Below are 15,869 nucleotides of genomic sequence, written 5' to 3'. Positions count from 1 at the left end.
CTGCTGCTGTCTCCCTGGCAGCTCAGCATCTGCAGCTGAATGCCCCTCCGCTGGCCTGTGCCATCCCTTCATCCCAGCCCCTGCAGGGAGCTACAGAACGCTCACAGAACCACGGAGCTGCTTGGCTGGCAAAGCCCTCTGAGATCCCAACCCCACCATGGCCACCAAACCCTGGCCCCAGGTGCCACAGCCACAGGCTTCCTCAACACCTCCAGGTGTGGGCACTTCACCACCTCCCTGGGCAGCCTGTGCCCATCCCTGACCACTCTTCAGCACTGAAATTTTTCCTCCTCTCCAACCTAACCCTCCCCTGGCACAGTGCCAAGCCAGTTCTTCTCCTTCTATCATGTGAGCCTAGGGAGCAGAGCCCAAGCCTCACCTGCCTCCGACCTCCTTTGATGGGTTGCAGGGAGCAGTGAGGTCTCCCCTCAGCCTCCTCTGCTCCATTGTTCTAAAGGCTTCCTGGTTTCACGGAGGTGACAAAGACCTTACTGCATCTCTGACTTTGTTTCTTGGTCACAGGGAAGGGAAGGTCAGAGAAGCACGTTAAGCATGACTGCTAATTTAGCCTTAGTCTGTGTCCTCCTGGATGTCAGTGGTGGATCTACCTCTGCTTCAGGGCCAGTGAAGGCAGCATCAGTTTTTGTCTAGGTGCAGGAGCTCAGTCCTTGGGACTTCCTTCGAATTTCCAAGGAGAAGGTGAATCAGAGCTTTGCTCTCACTACCAAGCCTGATGCCTGCAATCGTCTCGGATGGTTTCAGGGCTTTAATTCAAAGGCAGAACATTGCCTTGATGGCTGAAGTGTTTGGGGATACAGCCAGCGTGCTGCAAGGAATTCACGCTCAGGTCATCCCCAGGGTATCTGAGGCTTACACGAACCTGCTCAGCACGACAGTCAGGGCTGGAGAAGACGCTGCAGACCACCGAGCCGACCAGAACCCACCCGCCACGGGCAGTGGTTACCAGGCGGAGGCGCACTGGAACCGCGGGCGGAGGGTGTGCAAAGAGCGCAGACCTGCGCCGCTGGCTCCGTGCAAAGCGCAGGGACAGCAGCAGCTCATTGCTCGAGCTGCGGGTTCCAGCAGAGGCCGAGCCCCGCAGCTGCACGGCAGCGGCAGCGGCAGCGCAGGCGCTCGGGGAGGGCTCAGCTCAGCGGCGGCGCCGCAGGAGGGATGCGGCCCGCGGGGAGCACCTGGCTCGGGATGGGCTGCCCGCGGAGAGCAGCCAGCATGTTGGCCACGGCTTCCGCGGCCATGGCCTGCGCGGCCTGCAGCGTGGCCGTGCCCGCGTGGGGGGTGATGATGACGTTCTTCAGCCTCAGCAGCGGGTGGTCTCTGCAAGACAGCAAACGCGGACACGGGGAGAGCCTCCCCTGCAGCTCTGAAACCAGCCTCAGGCTGCTGAGGCCAAAGGGCCATAGAGCAGCAGAAGGCTGCCAGAAGCTTGCTCGCCCATTTCTTCTCCCCCCTGTGGCCCCAGCACCTTGCCCTCAGCCAGGCTGGCAGAGGGCTGTCAGGCAGGGGACAGGTGAGGAGCTGGTCCCTGATTCGCAGCTGTGACGCAGGCTGCGCAGCTGCCCCGGAGCAGCCAGAGGCTCCCCGTGCAGAGCAGGATATGGAGCAGCCTCTGGCAGAGAGCTGAACACACCTCAGGTGGGTAGGAAGAAGAGTTCCTTACCTGGGCAGAGGCTCGGGGTAGGTGACGTCCAGAGCTGCAGCCCTGATAACCTGGTTCTGGAGAGCTTCCACCAAAGCATCCTGGTCAATGACTGCACCTGCATTGGGATGGAGCCTGGCTGCGGTGAGGGGTGCTCTGGGCAGCCTAGTGGCATAAAGGACAGGACCTCCACCTGCTCAGACAGCAGCCTGCGCTGCCACCAGCCACTGAGCAGGGGCTTGGCTGTTCACCTGTTAGAGGACTGTCACTGCTAAGGCTCTTCCCAGGACAGTTTCTGCCTTCCCCTCTACTGCTGCATCAAATCATCTAATCTCCTGAAGCTTCCCACCCTTCTGTCTCCGCTCTGCTCACCGGAGCCAGCATCCCTTCCTGTGCTTGCTCACTGCCACCAGCTCTGAGCCACCTGAGGATCCCAGAGCTGTCCTCATCTGTTGTCCTTGCACCTCATGCACTGGTGGTGGTGAACCTTTTGGTATTTCCTCTCAGAAAAGCTGTCCTTAGGCCAAGGCTGAAGGGAGCAGAGCATCTGCTCAGCCCTCCTCAGCCCACAGGACTTCTGAACACACATCTGGCCCACGGTGAGTCCCCGTGTGGAGAGTGCTCCGGCAGGGCAGAGCTGTCAGTGGGGACGGTGCAGGCTGTCAGGGCAAGCACAGACTTAGCCGCAGCACAAGCAGCGCCTGCAGCTCCACCTACCTCTGCTGATGTTGATGAGCGTGGCTGTGGGCTTCATCAGCCCCAGCTCCTTCCTCCCAATCAGTCTGTGGGTCTGGGGGGTCAGGTTCACAACCAACATGACAAAGTCAGACTGCTGCAGCAGCTCCTCCATCCTCTCGCAGTAGTGGGCACCAACTGCCTCCTCCTCCTCCTTTCTCCTGAGGGGAAAACCGCGGACAGCTCCATCTGGCACAGCCTCTCCCAACTCATTATGGACCACCAGCCCTAGCAGAGCTGAGGCAGCACAGAGAGGTGGGGCAAGGAGAAGACCCAGAAGGGCAATAGGTAGGAGAAGGGCTGGAGAGCTCCTGAGCAGAGGAGTGGTGGGACAGGAGTGACCCAGGTGTGAAAGCCAAGCACTGGAGTGCCATCGGGCATCAGAGGCTGGGCTCCAGTCAGACCCCTGTGTGCCAGTCCCTGCAGAGCCTCTCCTGGCTTGTGGGCTAGGACTTGGGATGGAAAAGGAGCCACAAACCTAAGAGAAGCCAGGAGCCCTGTCAGGGATGCTGCCCAGCTGGCTGGGCTGAGCAGAGAGGTGGCAACTGGGTGTGCTAGGGATGCTGCCAGGAGCCTGAGGACAAGTCTCAGGGGTACAGTGAGGGCCCAAGGCCCAGTCTGCTTGGATGGCATCTTCAGAAGGGTCACACAGGGCTTGCCCCAGGCTGCTGCTGCCATCCAGGGCAGTGAGTGCAAGAGGGTGCTGCCCGGGGGAGCGGCCGGGAGCCCAGGCAAGGAGGTGGCGGCACGCTGGTGCTCCTGCTGCTAACTGCCACAGCTGCCCAGCAAGCCTAGGGTCAGAGGCCATGCCCCTCACCACTGCCCCTGACTGATGCCATGCAGACCTCCGGTTCCGGTTGTGGTAGAGGATCCTCATGCTGAAGGCTCTCGCTCTCTGTGCCACTTTGTACCCAATGCTGCCCATCCCGATGATGCCAAGTGTGGCTCTGGTGACTTCCACTCCCAGCCAGTCCACAGCAAAGTGCTTTGTGTCTGGAGAAACTGCAATCTGGCAGCCTACATGCAAACACAGGCTCCATGGGGACAGACCAGCCATAATCCCCTGGCTGGGGGCAAGAGGTTTTTAATCATCGCAGCAAACCAGCTCTGAGCAGCTGACAGAAGGGCCTGGAAGGTGCCACTCCCTGCAGCCAGCAACACCTCCTCCTGTGCTGGCAGGAATGGCCCCCCGGGAATCCCCCCTTCCACGGCTGAGGTATTCTCTGAGAAGCTCAAGAACAGCTGCTCTGACACTCAGCACCCCTCAGCCATTGACGTGGTTCAGCTGGGGGAAGCTCAGCGCCTCCCTCCTGCAGAGAGGAGAGCCCCACGGCTGGAGGGGGTGAGGGCTGCAGCTCCCAGCTTGGCGACAGAGCTCTGCCAGCTTCCATACAGAAGGCACCCCCCTGCCACGGGCAGAGACACCTCCCACCAGCCCAGCAGGCCTCATCCAGCCTGGCCTTGAACACCTCCAGGGAGGGGGCATCCACAGCCTCCCTGTGCCAGTGTCTCCCCACCCTCACTGTCACGAACTTCATGCCCAGAACAGGTCCAGCAGGATGCAATAGTGAGAAGCCATCAGAGGTGCTCTTTGATGGTCAGGGGTGCTCTTTGATGGTCAGGGGTGCAGCAGCAATGGCAGCAAGGCTGTGAGCTCCCCAAAGACAGAGGCAACCTCCTGCAACGGGGCTTGCTGGCACCTTCCTTCTCTTGGAAGGCCTTGGGTAGGGAAGGGGCAAGGTGGAAAGAGGACCTGCTTTGAAGAACACCAACCCACAGCGGTGGCACAGTTGAGAGTCAGTCTGCCAAGGAGACTGCCAGCTGTGCCAGTGCTGCTGCTGCTCTGGCACGGTGACCTGCTGTCTAGACAAGCTCTTCGCAGAGGAAGGCTTTGCCCATTACTGCTCCAGAGACCTCCCTGCAGCTCCCAACGTGAAGAGAGGTGGTGGCACTGCACTGGGATGCCCTCTGTCTTCAGCAGTAGCTAGGACCCAGAACTCCAGACATTACCTTCCACCAGCCGCCTGGCAGAGGCCAGCATCAGGGCCATGCCCATGTCTGCCGTGGGGTCCGCCACGGCGTGTGGGGTGTTGGTCACCTTCACCCCGAAGGCGGAGATCAAGGCCAGGTCCAAGTGATCCACCCCGACGCCAGAGTTGCCAATCACCCTCAGGTTGGGCAGGCTCTGGAGCAGCTCCCTGTCGATGCGTGGCCTGCCCTCGAACACGAACACAGACTGGATCCTCCTGCTCAGCTCGCTCTTGTTTGCGAGAAACTCCTTCATGGTGATCAGGTGGAAGTGCCTCTGCAGCAGGGCTGCCAGCTCCGCCAGCACGCCCTGAGCTCCTCCCACATCCAGCACCAGCACGCCCGGCAACTCCTGCTCCGCCATGGCCTGCGACTGGGGAAGAGGAAACGCTCCTGCGTGGAGAACAGCCTCGGGGGCGTGCTGCTGCCCCGACCACCTGCAGCCACACCTGGAAACCAGGGAACTGCTGAAGCTCAGCACTGCTTCAATCCTCTAAGTTAGAGTGGTGTGGAACAGAGGCCACGAGAAAGTGGCTCAAAGTGTGGCCACAACACGAAGCTCCTGCAGCAGCTTGCTGAGACTGGATGGCAACGAAACCTTCTGCTGTGAGGTGACAGGGCACTGGGCACTAGACATGCCCAGCTGCCTGGCAGATGCCAGCAGTGCAGCGCTGCGTGGCATCACTTCCTCCTCCAGCCCAGAAGGTCAGAGTCAGACCCACGCTCACTTGAGAAGCACTCCTGACCTTCATGAGCAGGCAGGGAAACTATGAAGCCACAGGGGAGTGCAGCAAGGGCTGGTTTAGCTCCAGACAAGCCAGGTGGTAGCCAGATGCAGGCTGGTCACATGCAGTGAACCCTTTCATCAGCATGGATGTGCTAAGCCCACCACCACCTCAAGTGTGCTTGTGTGCACCTGGACCAGCAGCAGACTGCAGCCTGGGTTCAGGAACTGGGGGCCTGGCCCGTGCAGGCACAGTCTGAACACATACCGTGGGTAGCGGTGATCTAAAAACACCTAAAGGAGCCTCACAGGGGAGAGAGCTCTCCAGATACCAACCTTGGTGCCAGCAGCACTTACACTTCGCCGTGCAGCAGTAACTGGGCTCTGATACCTCTGTCTGCAGTCCACACCTCTGTGACAGCAGCGGCCACGAGAAGCAACAGCTGGATGAATACACTGGCAAGGCACTAAGGGCTTCAACAGCCTGAATGCTTTGCTCCGGAACATTCCTCAGGTACCAGAGCCTTGTCCAGTGTGCTAACTGTAACAGCTGTGGAGGAGGTGAAGAGTCTGGGTTTTGACTGCAGTTCTCTGCAGTATTGCCAACCCTGCACCAGCTTCACTACCCCTCTCTGGACCTGCTCCAGCACCTCAGCGTCCTTCTTGGAGGAGCCAAAAGCTGAGCCCGGGATCCAGGGTGTGCCTAGAAGAGTGGAACACCCTGGTCCTGCTGGCCACACCACTGCTGATCCAGACCAGGGTGCTGGTGGCCTTCTTGGCTACCTGGGCACACCCCGGCTCATCACCAGCTGCTGTCAACCAGCACCCCAGGTCCTTTTGTCCGCCAGCAAGTTTCCAGCCACCCTGCCCCAAGCCTGGCGCGTTCACGGCGCTGTTGCTGCCCACACTGACCTCCTCCCGCGGGCTCCTCTGTGGAGGGAGCCACCTGCGCACCGACCGAGGCCGGCCCGAGGCTGCTTCCCCTCTGACGCTGTTCCGCGCACAGCCCCTTCCTGCCGCCGCTGGAGAGCCGACAGCTAACAGCCGCTGCCAGAAGGCGCTGCCGGGAGCACAACCGACCCCGGCCCCGACCTTCTCCCCGGCCCCGGCCCCGCCTCCTGTCCCGCCCCCGCCTCCTGTCCCGCCCCGGTCCCGCCTCCTGCCCCGGTCCCGTCTCCTGCCCCCAGGCCCCGCCTCCTGCCCCGGTCCCGTCTCCTGCCCCGGCCCCGCCTCCTACCCCCAGGCCCCGCCTCCTGCCCCGGTCCCGTCTCCTGCCCCCAGGCCCCGTCTCCTGCCCCGGTCCCGCCTCCTGCCCCGGCCCCGCCTCCTGCCCCGCCCCGGTTCCGCCTCCTACCCCGGCCCCGCCTCCTGCTCCGGCCCCGCCTCCTGCCCCGGCCCCGCCTCCTGCTCCGGCCCCGCCTCCTGCCCCGGCCCCGCCTCCTGCCCTCGCCAACCCGCCCCCCGACAAGCCCCGCCCCGGAAGTGCGCCCGCCGGTTACGCCCGTGCGTGCTGCGTCAGGTCCGTTCCCGCCGTGGCGTCCGCGCTGTGTGTGGCCGAGGGAAGGACCCGCAGGGGTGCGGTGGGGACCGAGTGGGGCGGGGTGGGGTAGAGGGAAGTTGCACCGGCGGCACCGGCGGCACCTGCGGCACCGGCGGCACCGGCACCGCTGCGGCTGCGACTGCTCGGCGCCGGCTCGGGCTGTGCGGGGCCGGCGGCGCCCGGCAGAGGCAGGCCGAGCTGTCAGCTCTCCGCGGGTGGCTGTCGCCCCGCAGGCCCAACGCTGTCCGCTCAGGATGTCGTATATGCTGCCGCACTTGCACAATGGCTGGCAGGTGGACCAGGCCATCCTCTCGGAAGAGGACCGAGTCGTGGTCATCCGCTTCGGGCACGACTGGGACCCAACCTGCATGAAAATGGACGAGGTTTTGTACAGCATCGCTGAGAAGGTAACCTGGAGCTGCAGCGCGGGGGGGAGTGCTCTGCTGCCCTCGCTCTTTCGTGTGGCTCACGGGAAAGCAGGATAGCTTCTGGAGAGCTGGTGCTGCCTTAGGAGTCAGCAGGAAGGCCGTTTGGTTTGCTGTCATGAGTGCCGCCAAAAGTCATCGACTGCCCTGTCGTTGGGGTTGTTCAGTGAGATGAAGAGTGCTGCACGCCCTGCAATCAAAGTTGCTGTGTTCCAGCTAGAGCAGGTGCTCCATGCTAGGCTGCCGTGTCTGTAGGTGATGCAGCAGTGTCCCTGACCTGTCAGAATGTACAGTAGTTTGAGATTTCTCTTTGAACACCTTGAAAGGTTGCTTTCAGTTTGGCTCTTAAAAAAGGTGATGCCCTCAAGTACACAGGAGGATGTTAATTAATCTCTCTGGGATATTATTCATGGAGGCAGATGGAAAATTCCCTGGAGTTCTGTGAGGTGAATTCAAGCTTAGAAGCCAAACTCCAAAGTCATTTTCAAATGGAAGTGGAATGTCTGCTGCCTCCTGGACACTTTCTTGGGAGGGTCGATGCTGAGGAAGAGTTCAGCACTTGGCACAGATACTGCTGCCCTTGTGTGTTGCCTTTGGTAAGGGTTTTGTGTAGGGATAGATGTGAGCAACTGACAGCTCCTCCTCTGGTGCAGAAAATGAAACTGTGACCTGGGCAGGGCAGAGTCAGCTGTCCTGGGGTGACACTGATCCCCGGGGGTCTGCAGTGTTATGCTTAAGCACACGAACTTTGGAGTCCCTGCAGTGAAAGATCTGTACCCAGATGTGAAGACCTAAGAGCCCGCAGCGAGGAGCTGCGGCATGCTTGAATTAGCTGCTTGGTTTGAAACGTGTTGGGAGTGTCTTCTGCTCAGGTGCTGCCAACATCAGCTCTGGCAGGATGCTTGGCCGTTGAGCAGATGCTGGGCAGGCAGGGGTGGCTAGGGGAGGACAGGGCAAAGTAACTTCTTATTTAAAAATCTCCCTCTGCAGAAATGGCAAATTAGAGGGGGAGATCCTTCCTCATCCTCTTGCTTACAAGCCATGCTTGGATCTCTGCCGTGGTAAAGAGTGAGTAAAAGTTCCATTGTTCAGGTGTTTGAATGGGGAATGACGCAGGATGGAAATGTGAGGGGCACGGAGCCATGCTCTAGACCTCCTCACCAGGGTGCATTCTTTGTTCAGCCTGCAGCTGGGCATCAGGGATGCTTATCTGTCAGAGGAGAGCCTGCAGCTGGGCTCCTTTTGGGGGGAAAAGAAACTGGAACAGTGTGAAAACACAAAGCAGATTGTTGTACTGAAGTGCCCTGCACTTGCCAGGCTTTGTTCTGCCCAGCCTTGCCTGAAGCAAGGTTACCCTGAGCTTCAAACCCAGGTGGAGGGCTAAGCTGTTAGATTTTGTCTTGGTTGGGTTGCAGCCCAACAGCCAGGACCTGAATTTAACAGTTGCTCTCAAAGGTTTCATACACTGCTTTTCAAAGGAGGCTCACAGTTCTGGGAACTCATCCCCTGACATCCTTTGGCTGCCCAATTACTTGAATGCTTCTTTTCAAGCTGAGTCTATCTAGGGCTGAGTGCTGCAGGTCAGGTAACCAACAGGGGGTATGGAGCCAGCGTGGGCCCAAGGAGGACAGCTCAGGTGTTCTGCATTGCTTTACCTGCAGTCAAAAATGTGAAAAGCTGTGGCTGCTGCTCACACATCAGCTGTGCCTCAGCTTCTCTCAGTCACAGCGTCACAGAAGGTTGGGAGAGACCTCCTGCCTCTCTGTTCAGGTTGCATGGAAAGTGAGAGGAAAAGGTGGCCTGGTTAGGGGGAAGAGAAGATGGAATGTGAAAACCTGTTCTCCTACACCTGTTTTCTCTTTACCAGCAAGAGCATGGCTTTGACCAAGGTAGAGTCTGTGTGGTGGTGAGGGTCTTGCAGGCTCCACTGCTTGATAGCCTGAAGCCATTCTACCTCAAGATTTAGTAGCAGCCCCCTTCAACAGGTGCAGCTCTGCAAAGGGAGAGACCAGCCTGGAACTGTGTGGGTTTGTGTGCTTTGGGGCGTTTGTTAACCCCTGGAGGATGCAGATCAACCTGTGAAGCCACAGTAACTGAGAAAAACCCAACCCCTCAAACCACAGCTCAGACTGCAGCCCTGCTGCCACCCTGCCTCTGTCAGCCTCCAAATAGGCCATGCTGCCAGCTGCCTTTTGGTCTCCTCCAGTTTGTCCATGTGGACCGCAGCTGCAGTTGCCCAGCAGGACAGAGAAGAAAAGATGGGTGAAGGAAGGCAGAAATGAATCCACTGGGAGGGTCGTGTGTCTTGGCCTCCTGCTGGAAGTGTTCCCCAGGTGCTGCAGCATGGAGCTGCCCAGAGGGAGCTTGGATTGGTTTCTATAAAGAGCTGCAGAGAACTCACAACAATGCAGTGTTTTCCACGGTACGAACCTGTGCTGCTGTGTGCTCTGACTCTGGATCGTGGAAGGGTCTGGGCACTGCTCTCCAGCTGAACTCGGAGCTGCTGAGTGCTGCCCTCTGAATGCATGCATGCATCCATCCATCCAGTTCCTTATCCACTGAACAGTCCACCCAGGTCCTGGTGTGCTCAGCCCCTGAGACCCTGCCGGGTTCTGCTGCTCCACTGCCACGAGGAGCACCCCTGTGGCTCTTGGGGGAAACGGCTTCAGCAGAGGTCTTCTGCCGTGACTCTCATCCCCTCGGAGTAACCTCTCCAGGCAGGTTCTAAGGGTGTCTCTGGTGATGCTTGCTTGAACTGAAAGTCCTTTTCCAGTGCTCCCAGAGCAGGTGGAGCTGGGCAGGCTTGCTGAGCGTGCTGCAGGAGTGGCAACAGGAGCCTGGCGTTGGAGGTTCCTGGGCTCTGGGTTGGTTTTAGCAAGTATGGACACTTACAAACCACCCAAAAGTCCAGACCAACAGCAGCCAGCCAGCCTAGCTGCCTGCTGCCCCCAAGCGCCTGCTGGGGTGTTTGGGTACAAGCTGCACCGTGTACCTGAAATGTCTTTCTGGCTTTGTGGACTAACCCAAAGCCTCCTTACGCAGGAGGCCTCAGGTGGCCTCTCCAGGTGTCTGACAGCAGAAGGAACAAGCCAGTGGTGCTGCGGCAGTAGGAATGGCATCTCCATTGTCAGGTGAAGCTTTGAGCTGGTTTAGCTCTACATCTCTCAGCCCCCGACCAGCTCTGAGGTTTTCATTTGTCAGTTTTATTTTTGCCATTACAGACTGAAGTTGTAAGCACCTGGAGAGGTGTAACAGATTGTCACTTTTTAATTGTTCAGTTTTGTTTTCATTTAATGAGCCTCATCAGACAAATTAGAGGGGAGAAGATGCTCTGAGGCAGGTAGCAGGGCACTGCAGCCGATTGATTTCCTGATGGCAGAGGCACCCTGGGCCAGCCTGGCTGGCACTCGGCAGCCACTCTGCTTGTCCAGGGCTGTGCACACCCCTGTGACGAGGCCAGTTGCTCTCCTGCATGTGCATCTCCCCGGTCGGTGCTGGGTGTGAAGTGGGCATCTTGACTGTCTCTGAAATCCAAACTCTTCTCCCTTTTCATGGGTTCAGTGGCCAGGGCTGCCTGCTGGCCTTTGTGTGACTCGGTATTTTGGAGAGCAGATGCTGCAGCACTGGAAGCTGCTGTGCTTTGGTGGCCATCAGAGTGGCCCTGTGCATTGCTTTGATACTTGCTGTGTTCTCCTGGTCCAGGTGAAGAACTTTGCTGTCATTTACCTGGTGGATATCACAGAGGTGCCAGACTTCAACAAGATGTATGAGCTGTACGACCCCTGCACCGTTATGTTTTTCTTCAGGTATTGGGGGACTCTGCCGCGGAGCTGCTGGTGGCAGGCAGGGTCCCAGCAGCTCACCTCCAGCTGCACATCAGCATCTTCTCATTGCTCTGAAAAAGCAGGGAAATAGCAGCTTGCTCAGAGCTGCTGAGGGAGCAGACTGGGTTTGTTACCCCCTGGCTTTAGTTTTAGGCCTGGAAGTGAACTCTAAGCAGAAGCTTTACAAACGCAGCTGGGTGGGTGCCCTTTCTCTGAGGCTGCTTCTCGGTTTCCAGGGATCCCTTTGAGCCCTACACAGCATCGCCCCGGGAGGGAGAAAGCTGCTCTCTGAATTACAGTGTCCCGCTAACTTGTCTGTTGTTCTTTCTCTCCCTTGAAAGGAACAAGCACATCATGATCGATCTGGGCACAGGTAACAACAACAAGATCAACTGGGCCATGGAGGATAAACAGGAGATGATTGACATCATAGAAACTGTTTACAGAGGAGCCCGCAAGGGCCGGGGTCTGGTGGTGTCACCCAAGGACTACTCCACCAAGTACAGATACTGAGGTGGCCTGGCTGCCCACCCTCTGACTCTGCTCCCCTTGTTCTGGCCTGTCTGTAAATATCTGCATTAAAAGGGAAAGCTCCTGCAGGTCCCAGCCTCCTTTGGATGGCTTAACAAGTTTGAATGCGTTTGGTAGAGCAGAAGATACGAAGCCTGTGACTGCCTGGCCGCTGCTTTTTGGGTTTTCACGGCTTAAGGACTCCGCTTGCAGACAGGGAACATCATCCCAGCTGCTTTGCTTTGGGGTTTGTTACACAAGTATCTGGGGAAACTCCGCTGTAGCATTTACCAAGAATCCAGCGTGTTCCACTTAGCCGCCTCAGACCTCTGCAGTTAAAGGTGAGAAAGAAATCAAAGTCTGTGCAGAGCTGGAAATGGTGCAGGGGAAGGCTGAGCACTGTTGCCAGGAGCCCCTCTGCCCAGTAGGGGGCTTTGTGCTGCTGACTACGTCTGGGCTGTGGCCACGGAGCCAGTGAGCTTTTGTGCTCGGTTGTGGGTTTGGGTTTTTTGTTCTCTCGGTTCTGTGTTGGGTTTTGGGTTTTGGCTTTACCTGTTCCCAGGCAGGCTGCAGACAGGGCAGCCCCCTCCTTTGGTCTGTTTTGTCACAAAACAATGTGGCTTTTTGCCAAAGGTGCCTTTTGTACTGCAAAACACTGAAAACAGCACCGGGGCAGCACAGAGGGAATAGAAGTTCTGCCATAAAAGGGTCTGGGGCTGAGAACATGGAAGGTAGGCAAGAGAGCTGATGAAAGTTTTAATGAATTAGATCCATTTCATACACTGAAAAGGTCCTGGTCAGGGACAAGGACCTTGGGCTGAGAACACCTTAGAAAGGAAACAAATGTGAGGAACATTGGACTAGAATTAGTTAAATTCAATACCTTTTGTACACTGAGAAAGCTTGGGACCAGCTCTTTCTACCCAACCCAGGAAAGACTGGCCTGAAGCTAGCAGTTCTGTCCACGGGCAGGGAGCAGTCTCCCAGCTGTCTGCTCTCCTTGTTTCTGAGGCAGTTGATTAGAAAATAATAAACAATGGAGATTCTCTCGGTGCATAATGCCAGCCTGCTGGTCTCTCTGTCCCCACGCTGCCAGCCTGCTTGGAAGCTCCCAGCATGGTGCTGCTCCCCTTCATCTTGATTTGGCCCTCAGTGCTGCAGAGGAAGAGTGAACAGCTGGGTTAGTGGCTTTATTAATCAGCAGGATCCGGCAGAGCAGCAGGGAGGTCCAGCACAGCTGGACACCATCAGGGCCTGGTTTTCTCTATTCCTGAGATTTCACAGCCCAAACAGACCCCTAAATCAACACATCTGCAGCCAGCCCTGTCCTGCACTGGGCAGCCACAGAATCTCTTGGGGAAGTGGCAGCATTCTTTGACTCTCAGCAAAAAGAAGCTGGGAGATGTTAAATGTGGGATTTAATTCCTATATTTAAATGCTACATTTCCTATTTGTGCCATCCGAGTGTGCTTCAGGCACGATAAATGTGTCCTCAGCATTTTCATGCCAGGTGCTGCCCACGGTCTGAAGCCCAGTGGCAAGAGATAAAGCAGAGTGGAATGGAAGTTTCTTTACTCTGGGCTCCTCCTGGGTTTTTTCTATGCCAGCCTCTGCCACCAGGTCAGCCACGTGCTTCTGCAGGCCATCGATGCGCTCACCCATCTCCTCCAGTGGGAAGTTAAGGAGAAATCAGAAATGACAATCCCAGGATTTCAGACTTGGGGTCCTTCCCCTGTGGGCAAACCAAGCAGCTCTGGTCCAGATGTCTCAGCCTTTTACTCGTGTGTAACGATGCAGCATACAGGAGGTTGTGCACTGCAAGACAGTGCCCCTTACCCTTGCAGCAGAGGAGCATTCCACTTACTCTCAAATGCTTCCTGTGTGCCTGTGAGTGCTGCATTTGCTGTGCAAGAGATTGTTTTCTTTCCAGGTAACTCAGGTGGTGCCCTGCAGTCACCCTACAGAACCTGAGTGCTGCTACAGCACTGCTCTTACGCTAAGCAGCTGCTGCATGGGAGTTTGAGCTTCAAGAAGATGCAAACACAATAGATCTGCAGTCTCAGAAAGCAGGTGAGAAAGCTCAGAACCCCCTCAGGTCTGAAGCGCTCATCTCCTAGAGAATGATTTGGGTTAAAAGGGACTTTGAACACCCAATTCCTACCCCGTGCCGTGAGCAGGGACACCTCCCACCAGCCCAGGTCGCTCAAGGCCTCACTCAGCCTGGCCTTGAACGGCGCCAGGGAGGAGGCATCCAAAGCTTCCGTGGGCGCCCTGTTCCAAAGGCATTTGCGCTCATACCCAACCCTCCCCCTATGTACATCAACCCTGAGGCCCCTGAGGGGCTACCAGCCGCTCGGCACCGCAGGCGTTGGCACGGCCAGCGCCGGCTCCGCCTGGAGCTCGGCAGGAGGCGCCGCGGGAAGGACCGGCAAGGCCCCGGTGCAGCCCCGGCAGCAGGGACTCCCCGGGGGGCTCCGCAGGATATTCCTCAGCGTGATCCTCTCGGCGAGCGCCTGGAAGTTGTCCTGCAGCTGGCCCAGCAGATCCTCTGCCTGCGAGGGGACAGAAGGCCGAGAGCGGAGCCCCGAGCAGCCCAGCGCCCTCCCGCGCCTCCCCGCAGCCCCCAGCCCGGCCGCCCGCTCACCAGCCGCGGCAGGTCCCCGGCGCCCGAAGGGCTGGCGGCCGCCATCGCCTCCCGCCGCTGGGCCGACGGCGGAGGCCCCGCCCGGGACCGGGGCCGCTGAGCGGCGGGCGGCGCCTTGCGGACCTGTCCGGCCCTGCCGCTCCGTGCGGAGTCACCCGGGGGGGCTCACGCGGGGAGTCGGTCGTGGAAGTCACGGAGCGGCTGGGGCTGGAGGGGTCCTCACAGCCTCCCGGTCCCTACCCCGCCATGGGCAGGCGCACCTCCTGGCCCCGCCTGGCTTTGCACCCTCGCAGCCTCCGCCGCTCCTCCGCGCATTCTCTCGCCGTGCCTCGGCTCCCTCCCGGGGAAGGTCTCCTCCCAGCGCCTTTCCCAAAGGAGAGGCCATTCCGTAGGGCTGGCACCAAGTGAGGGTCTTCAGGTTTGGTCCTCAGAGGTCTCCACGATGTCACAGAGCAGCAGTGGGCAGCTAAAGGACGAAAAGCTCCTGCCCAACAGCCAGGGTCGGGCCTGGGGCTGCTCTTCCTCTAAGGTTGGAGTCCTCTCCCGCTCCTCTCGCCGTCGGAGCGCTCCCAGCGCCGCGCCCGCTAGAGTTCTCTGCACCAGGACGCCCAAAGGCGCCCCGGGGGCTGCGCAGCCTCGGTCAGCCCTGCCGTCTTCGGCGCCGCGAAGCGGTCCCGGTGCACGCACGGCTGCGGTGTCCTGTTGTGCACGCAGGGGCTGGAGGGGACCTCAAAGATATGCAGTTCACCCAGCCCACCCCCTGCCAGAGCAGGGGCAGCTGGGGGCTGTGACTGGTGCCCGATGAGGGAGGAGGTTTCCGTCTGCCCACCCGTGCGTGCCGGGGCAGATGGCACTGCTGGGCCCTCAGCCGCAGCCAGCGTCTGCCCGAGCCAGCACTGACCTCGGGTGCTGCGAGGTGATCTGTAAGCCTGCCACCTAGAAGCGCTCCTTCGCTGTGCTCCTTCCTGACCGTGCCCGCCTCGTCCGGGCAGGGAGTGACCGAACCACTGTGCGGAGCTGAGGGCACCGGAGCAGTACGCGGCGGTGCTGCCCGCGTCCCACCACTGCGGCTCCTGCAGAGCCTCCTCCTCAGCTTGCTGCTGTGGGAAGCAGCCCCTCAGAGCCTTGCTGGTGTCACTGCTGCAGGCAGCCTCCAGAGGAAGGCGCCTGGCCCATATCACGGCTGCAGACCTGCTCTGCATTGGTGCATGGCTGCCAGATGTGGTGTTCTGTGGCACCAGCCACAAGAACCAGCTGCTGCTCCTCACCTGCTTGCTCGCTGCCGGTGAATCCAGTGCCTCAGGTCTAAGAAGTGAAGCTCCTACCGCTGTGGTTTGACTCTTGGTGACAGCCATGGCCCACCTACTCTTGTCTACAGGGTCACTGTAGACAGGGTCCCTGCTAGGCAGCAGAGCTTTTCCCTGCAGCAGCCAAAGCAGCTCTGTGCTTGTGCCTGAAGCCACAGAGCCTGCAGTGAGGAGGAGCACCCCCAGTGCTGCTCAGGGGGAGACCTGCTGGGAAGCAGCTCAAGGGGAAGGGCCTGGGAGTGCTGGAGGATAAGAAGTTCTCCATGAGTCAGCAATGTGCCCTTGTGGCTCAGAAGGCCACTGGTCTCCTGGGGCATGTTCAGAAGAGAGCAGCCAGCAGCTCAGGGGGGGTTCCCCTCCTCCTCTGCTCTAGCGAGGCCTCATCTGGACTCCTGGGTCCTGTTCCAGGCTCCCCAGCTCAAGAGGGGCAGGGAACTACTGGAGACCATCCAAGGGAGGGTATGAGAATAGCCAG

The 15,869-nt window shown here is 59.0% G+C and overlaps 3 protein-coding genes across 7 annotated transcripts; 1 reads left to right on the top strand and 2 right to left on the bottom strand.

Annotated features, from left to right (window-relative positions):
* Window positions 1–748: 748 nt before the first annotated feature.
* LOC135184977 (glyoxylate/hydroxypyruvate reductase B-like) lies at window positions 749–6,163 on the bottom strand. Of its 3 annotated transcripts, none has more exons than XM_064161267.1 (7): window positions 6,091–6,163; window positions 5,502–5,694; window positions 4,403–4,793; window positions 3,238–3,409; window positions 2,375–2,553; window positions 1,679–1,775; window positions 749–1,335 (listed from the first exon to the last, which is right to left on the bottom strand). In XM_064161267.1, exons 2-7 carry the CDS (start codon window positions 5,649–5,651, stop codon window positions 1,146–1,148), a joined length of 1,179 nt encoding a protein of 392 aa, XP_064017337.1. In that variant the 5' UTR covers window positions 5,652–5,694; window positions 6,091–6,163; the 3' UTR covers window positions 749–1,145. The 3 variants fall into 3 exon arrangements, with proteins under 3 accessions (XP_064017337.1, XP_064017335.1, XP_064017338.1); XM_064161265.1 differs by having other exon boundaries at window positions 6,057–6,143; XM_064161268.1 differs by lacking the exon at window positions 5,502–5,694 and having other exon boundaries at window positions 6,057–6,132.
* A 464-nt stretch (window positions 6,164–6,627) lies between these two features.
* On the top strand, window positions 6,628–11,532 carry TXNL4A (thioredoxin like 4A). 3 transcript variants are annotated; one of them, XM_064161261.1, is made up of 4 exons: window positions 6,628–6,719; window positions 6,918–7,091; window positions 10,812–10,915; window positions 11,275–11,532. In XM_064161261.1, exons 2-4 carry the CDS (start codon window positions 6,939–6,941, stop codon window positions 11,444–11,446), a joined length of 429 nt encoding a protein of 142 aa, XP_064017331.1. In that variant the 5' UTR covers window positions 6,628–6,719; window positions 6,918–6,938; the 3' UTR covers window positions 11,447–11,532. The 3 variants fall into 3 exon arrangements, with proteins under 3 accessions (XP_064017331.1, XP_064017332.1, XP_064017333.1); XM_064161262.1 differs by lacking the exon at window positions 6,628–6,719 and having other exon boundaries at window positions 6,804–7,091; XM_064161263.1 differs by lacking the exons at window positions 6,628–6,719; window positions 6,918–7,091 and adding an exon at window positions 8,111–8,177.
* Window positions 11,533–12,184: 652 nt separating this feature from the next.
* HSBP1L1 (heat shock factor binding protein 1 like 1) lies at window positions 12,185–14,737 on the bottom strand. Its single transcript, XM_064161264.1, has 4 exons — window positions 14,088–14,737; window positions 13,929–13,995; window positions 13,019–13,113; window positions 12,185–12,598 (listed from the first exon to the last, which is right to left on the bottom strand). Exons 1-4 carry the CDS (start codon window positions 14,130–14,132, stop codon window positions 12,593–12,595), a joined length of 213 nt encoding a protein of 70 aa, XP_064017334.1. The 5' UTR covers window positions 14,133–14,737; the 3' UTR covers window positions 12,185–12,592.
* Between the last annotated feature and the right edge of the window lie 1,132 nt (window positions 14,738–15,869).

The sequence above is a fragment of the Pogoniulus pusillus genome, chromosome 21 (assembly GCF_015220805.1).
Source record: "Pogoniulus pusillus isolate bPogPus1 chromosome 21, bPogPus1.pri, whole genome shotgun sequence".
NCBI classification, from domain to species: Eukaryota; Metazoa; Chordata; class Aves; order Piciformes; family Lybiidae; genus Pogoniulus; species Pogoniulus pusillus.
The sequence above is the reverse complement of the archived record's forward strand: the minus strand, read 5'-3'. Positions and strand labels throughout refer to the sequence as shown.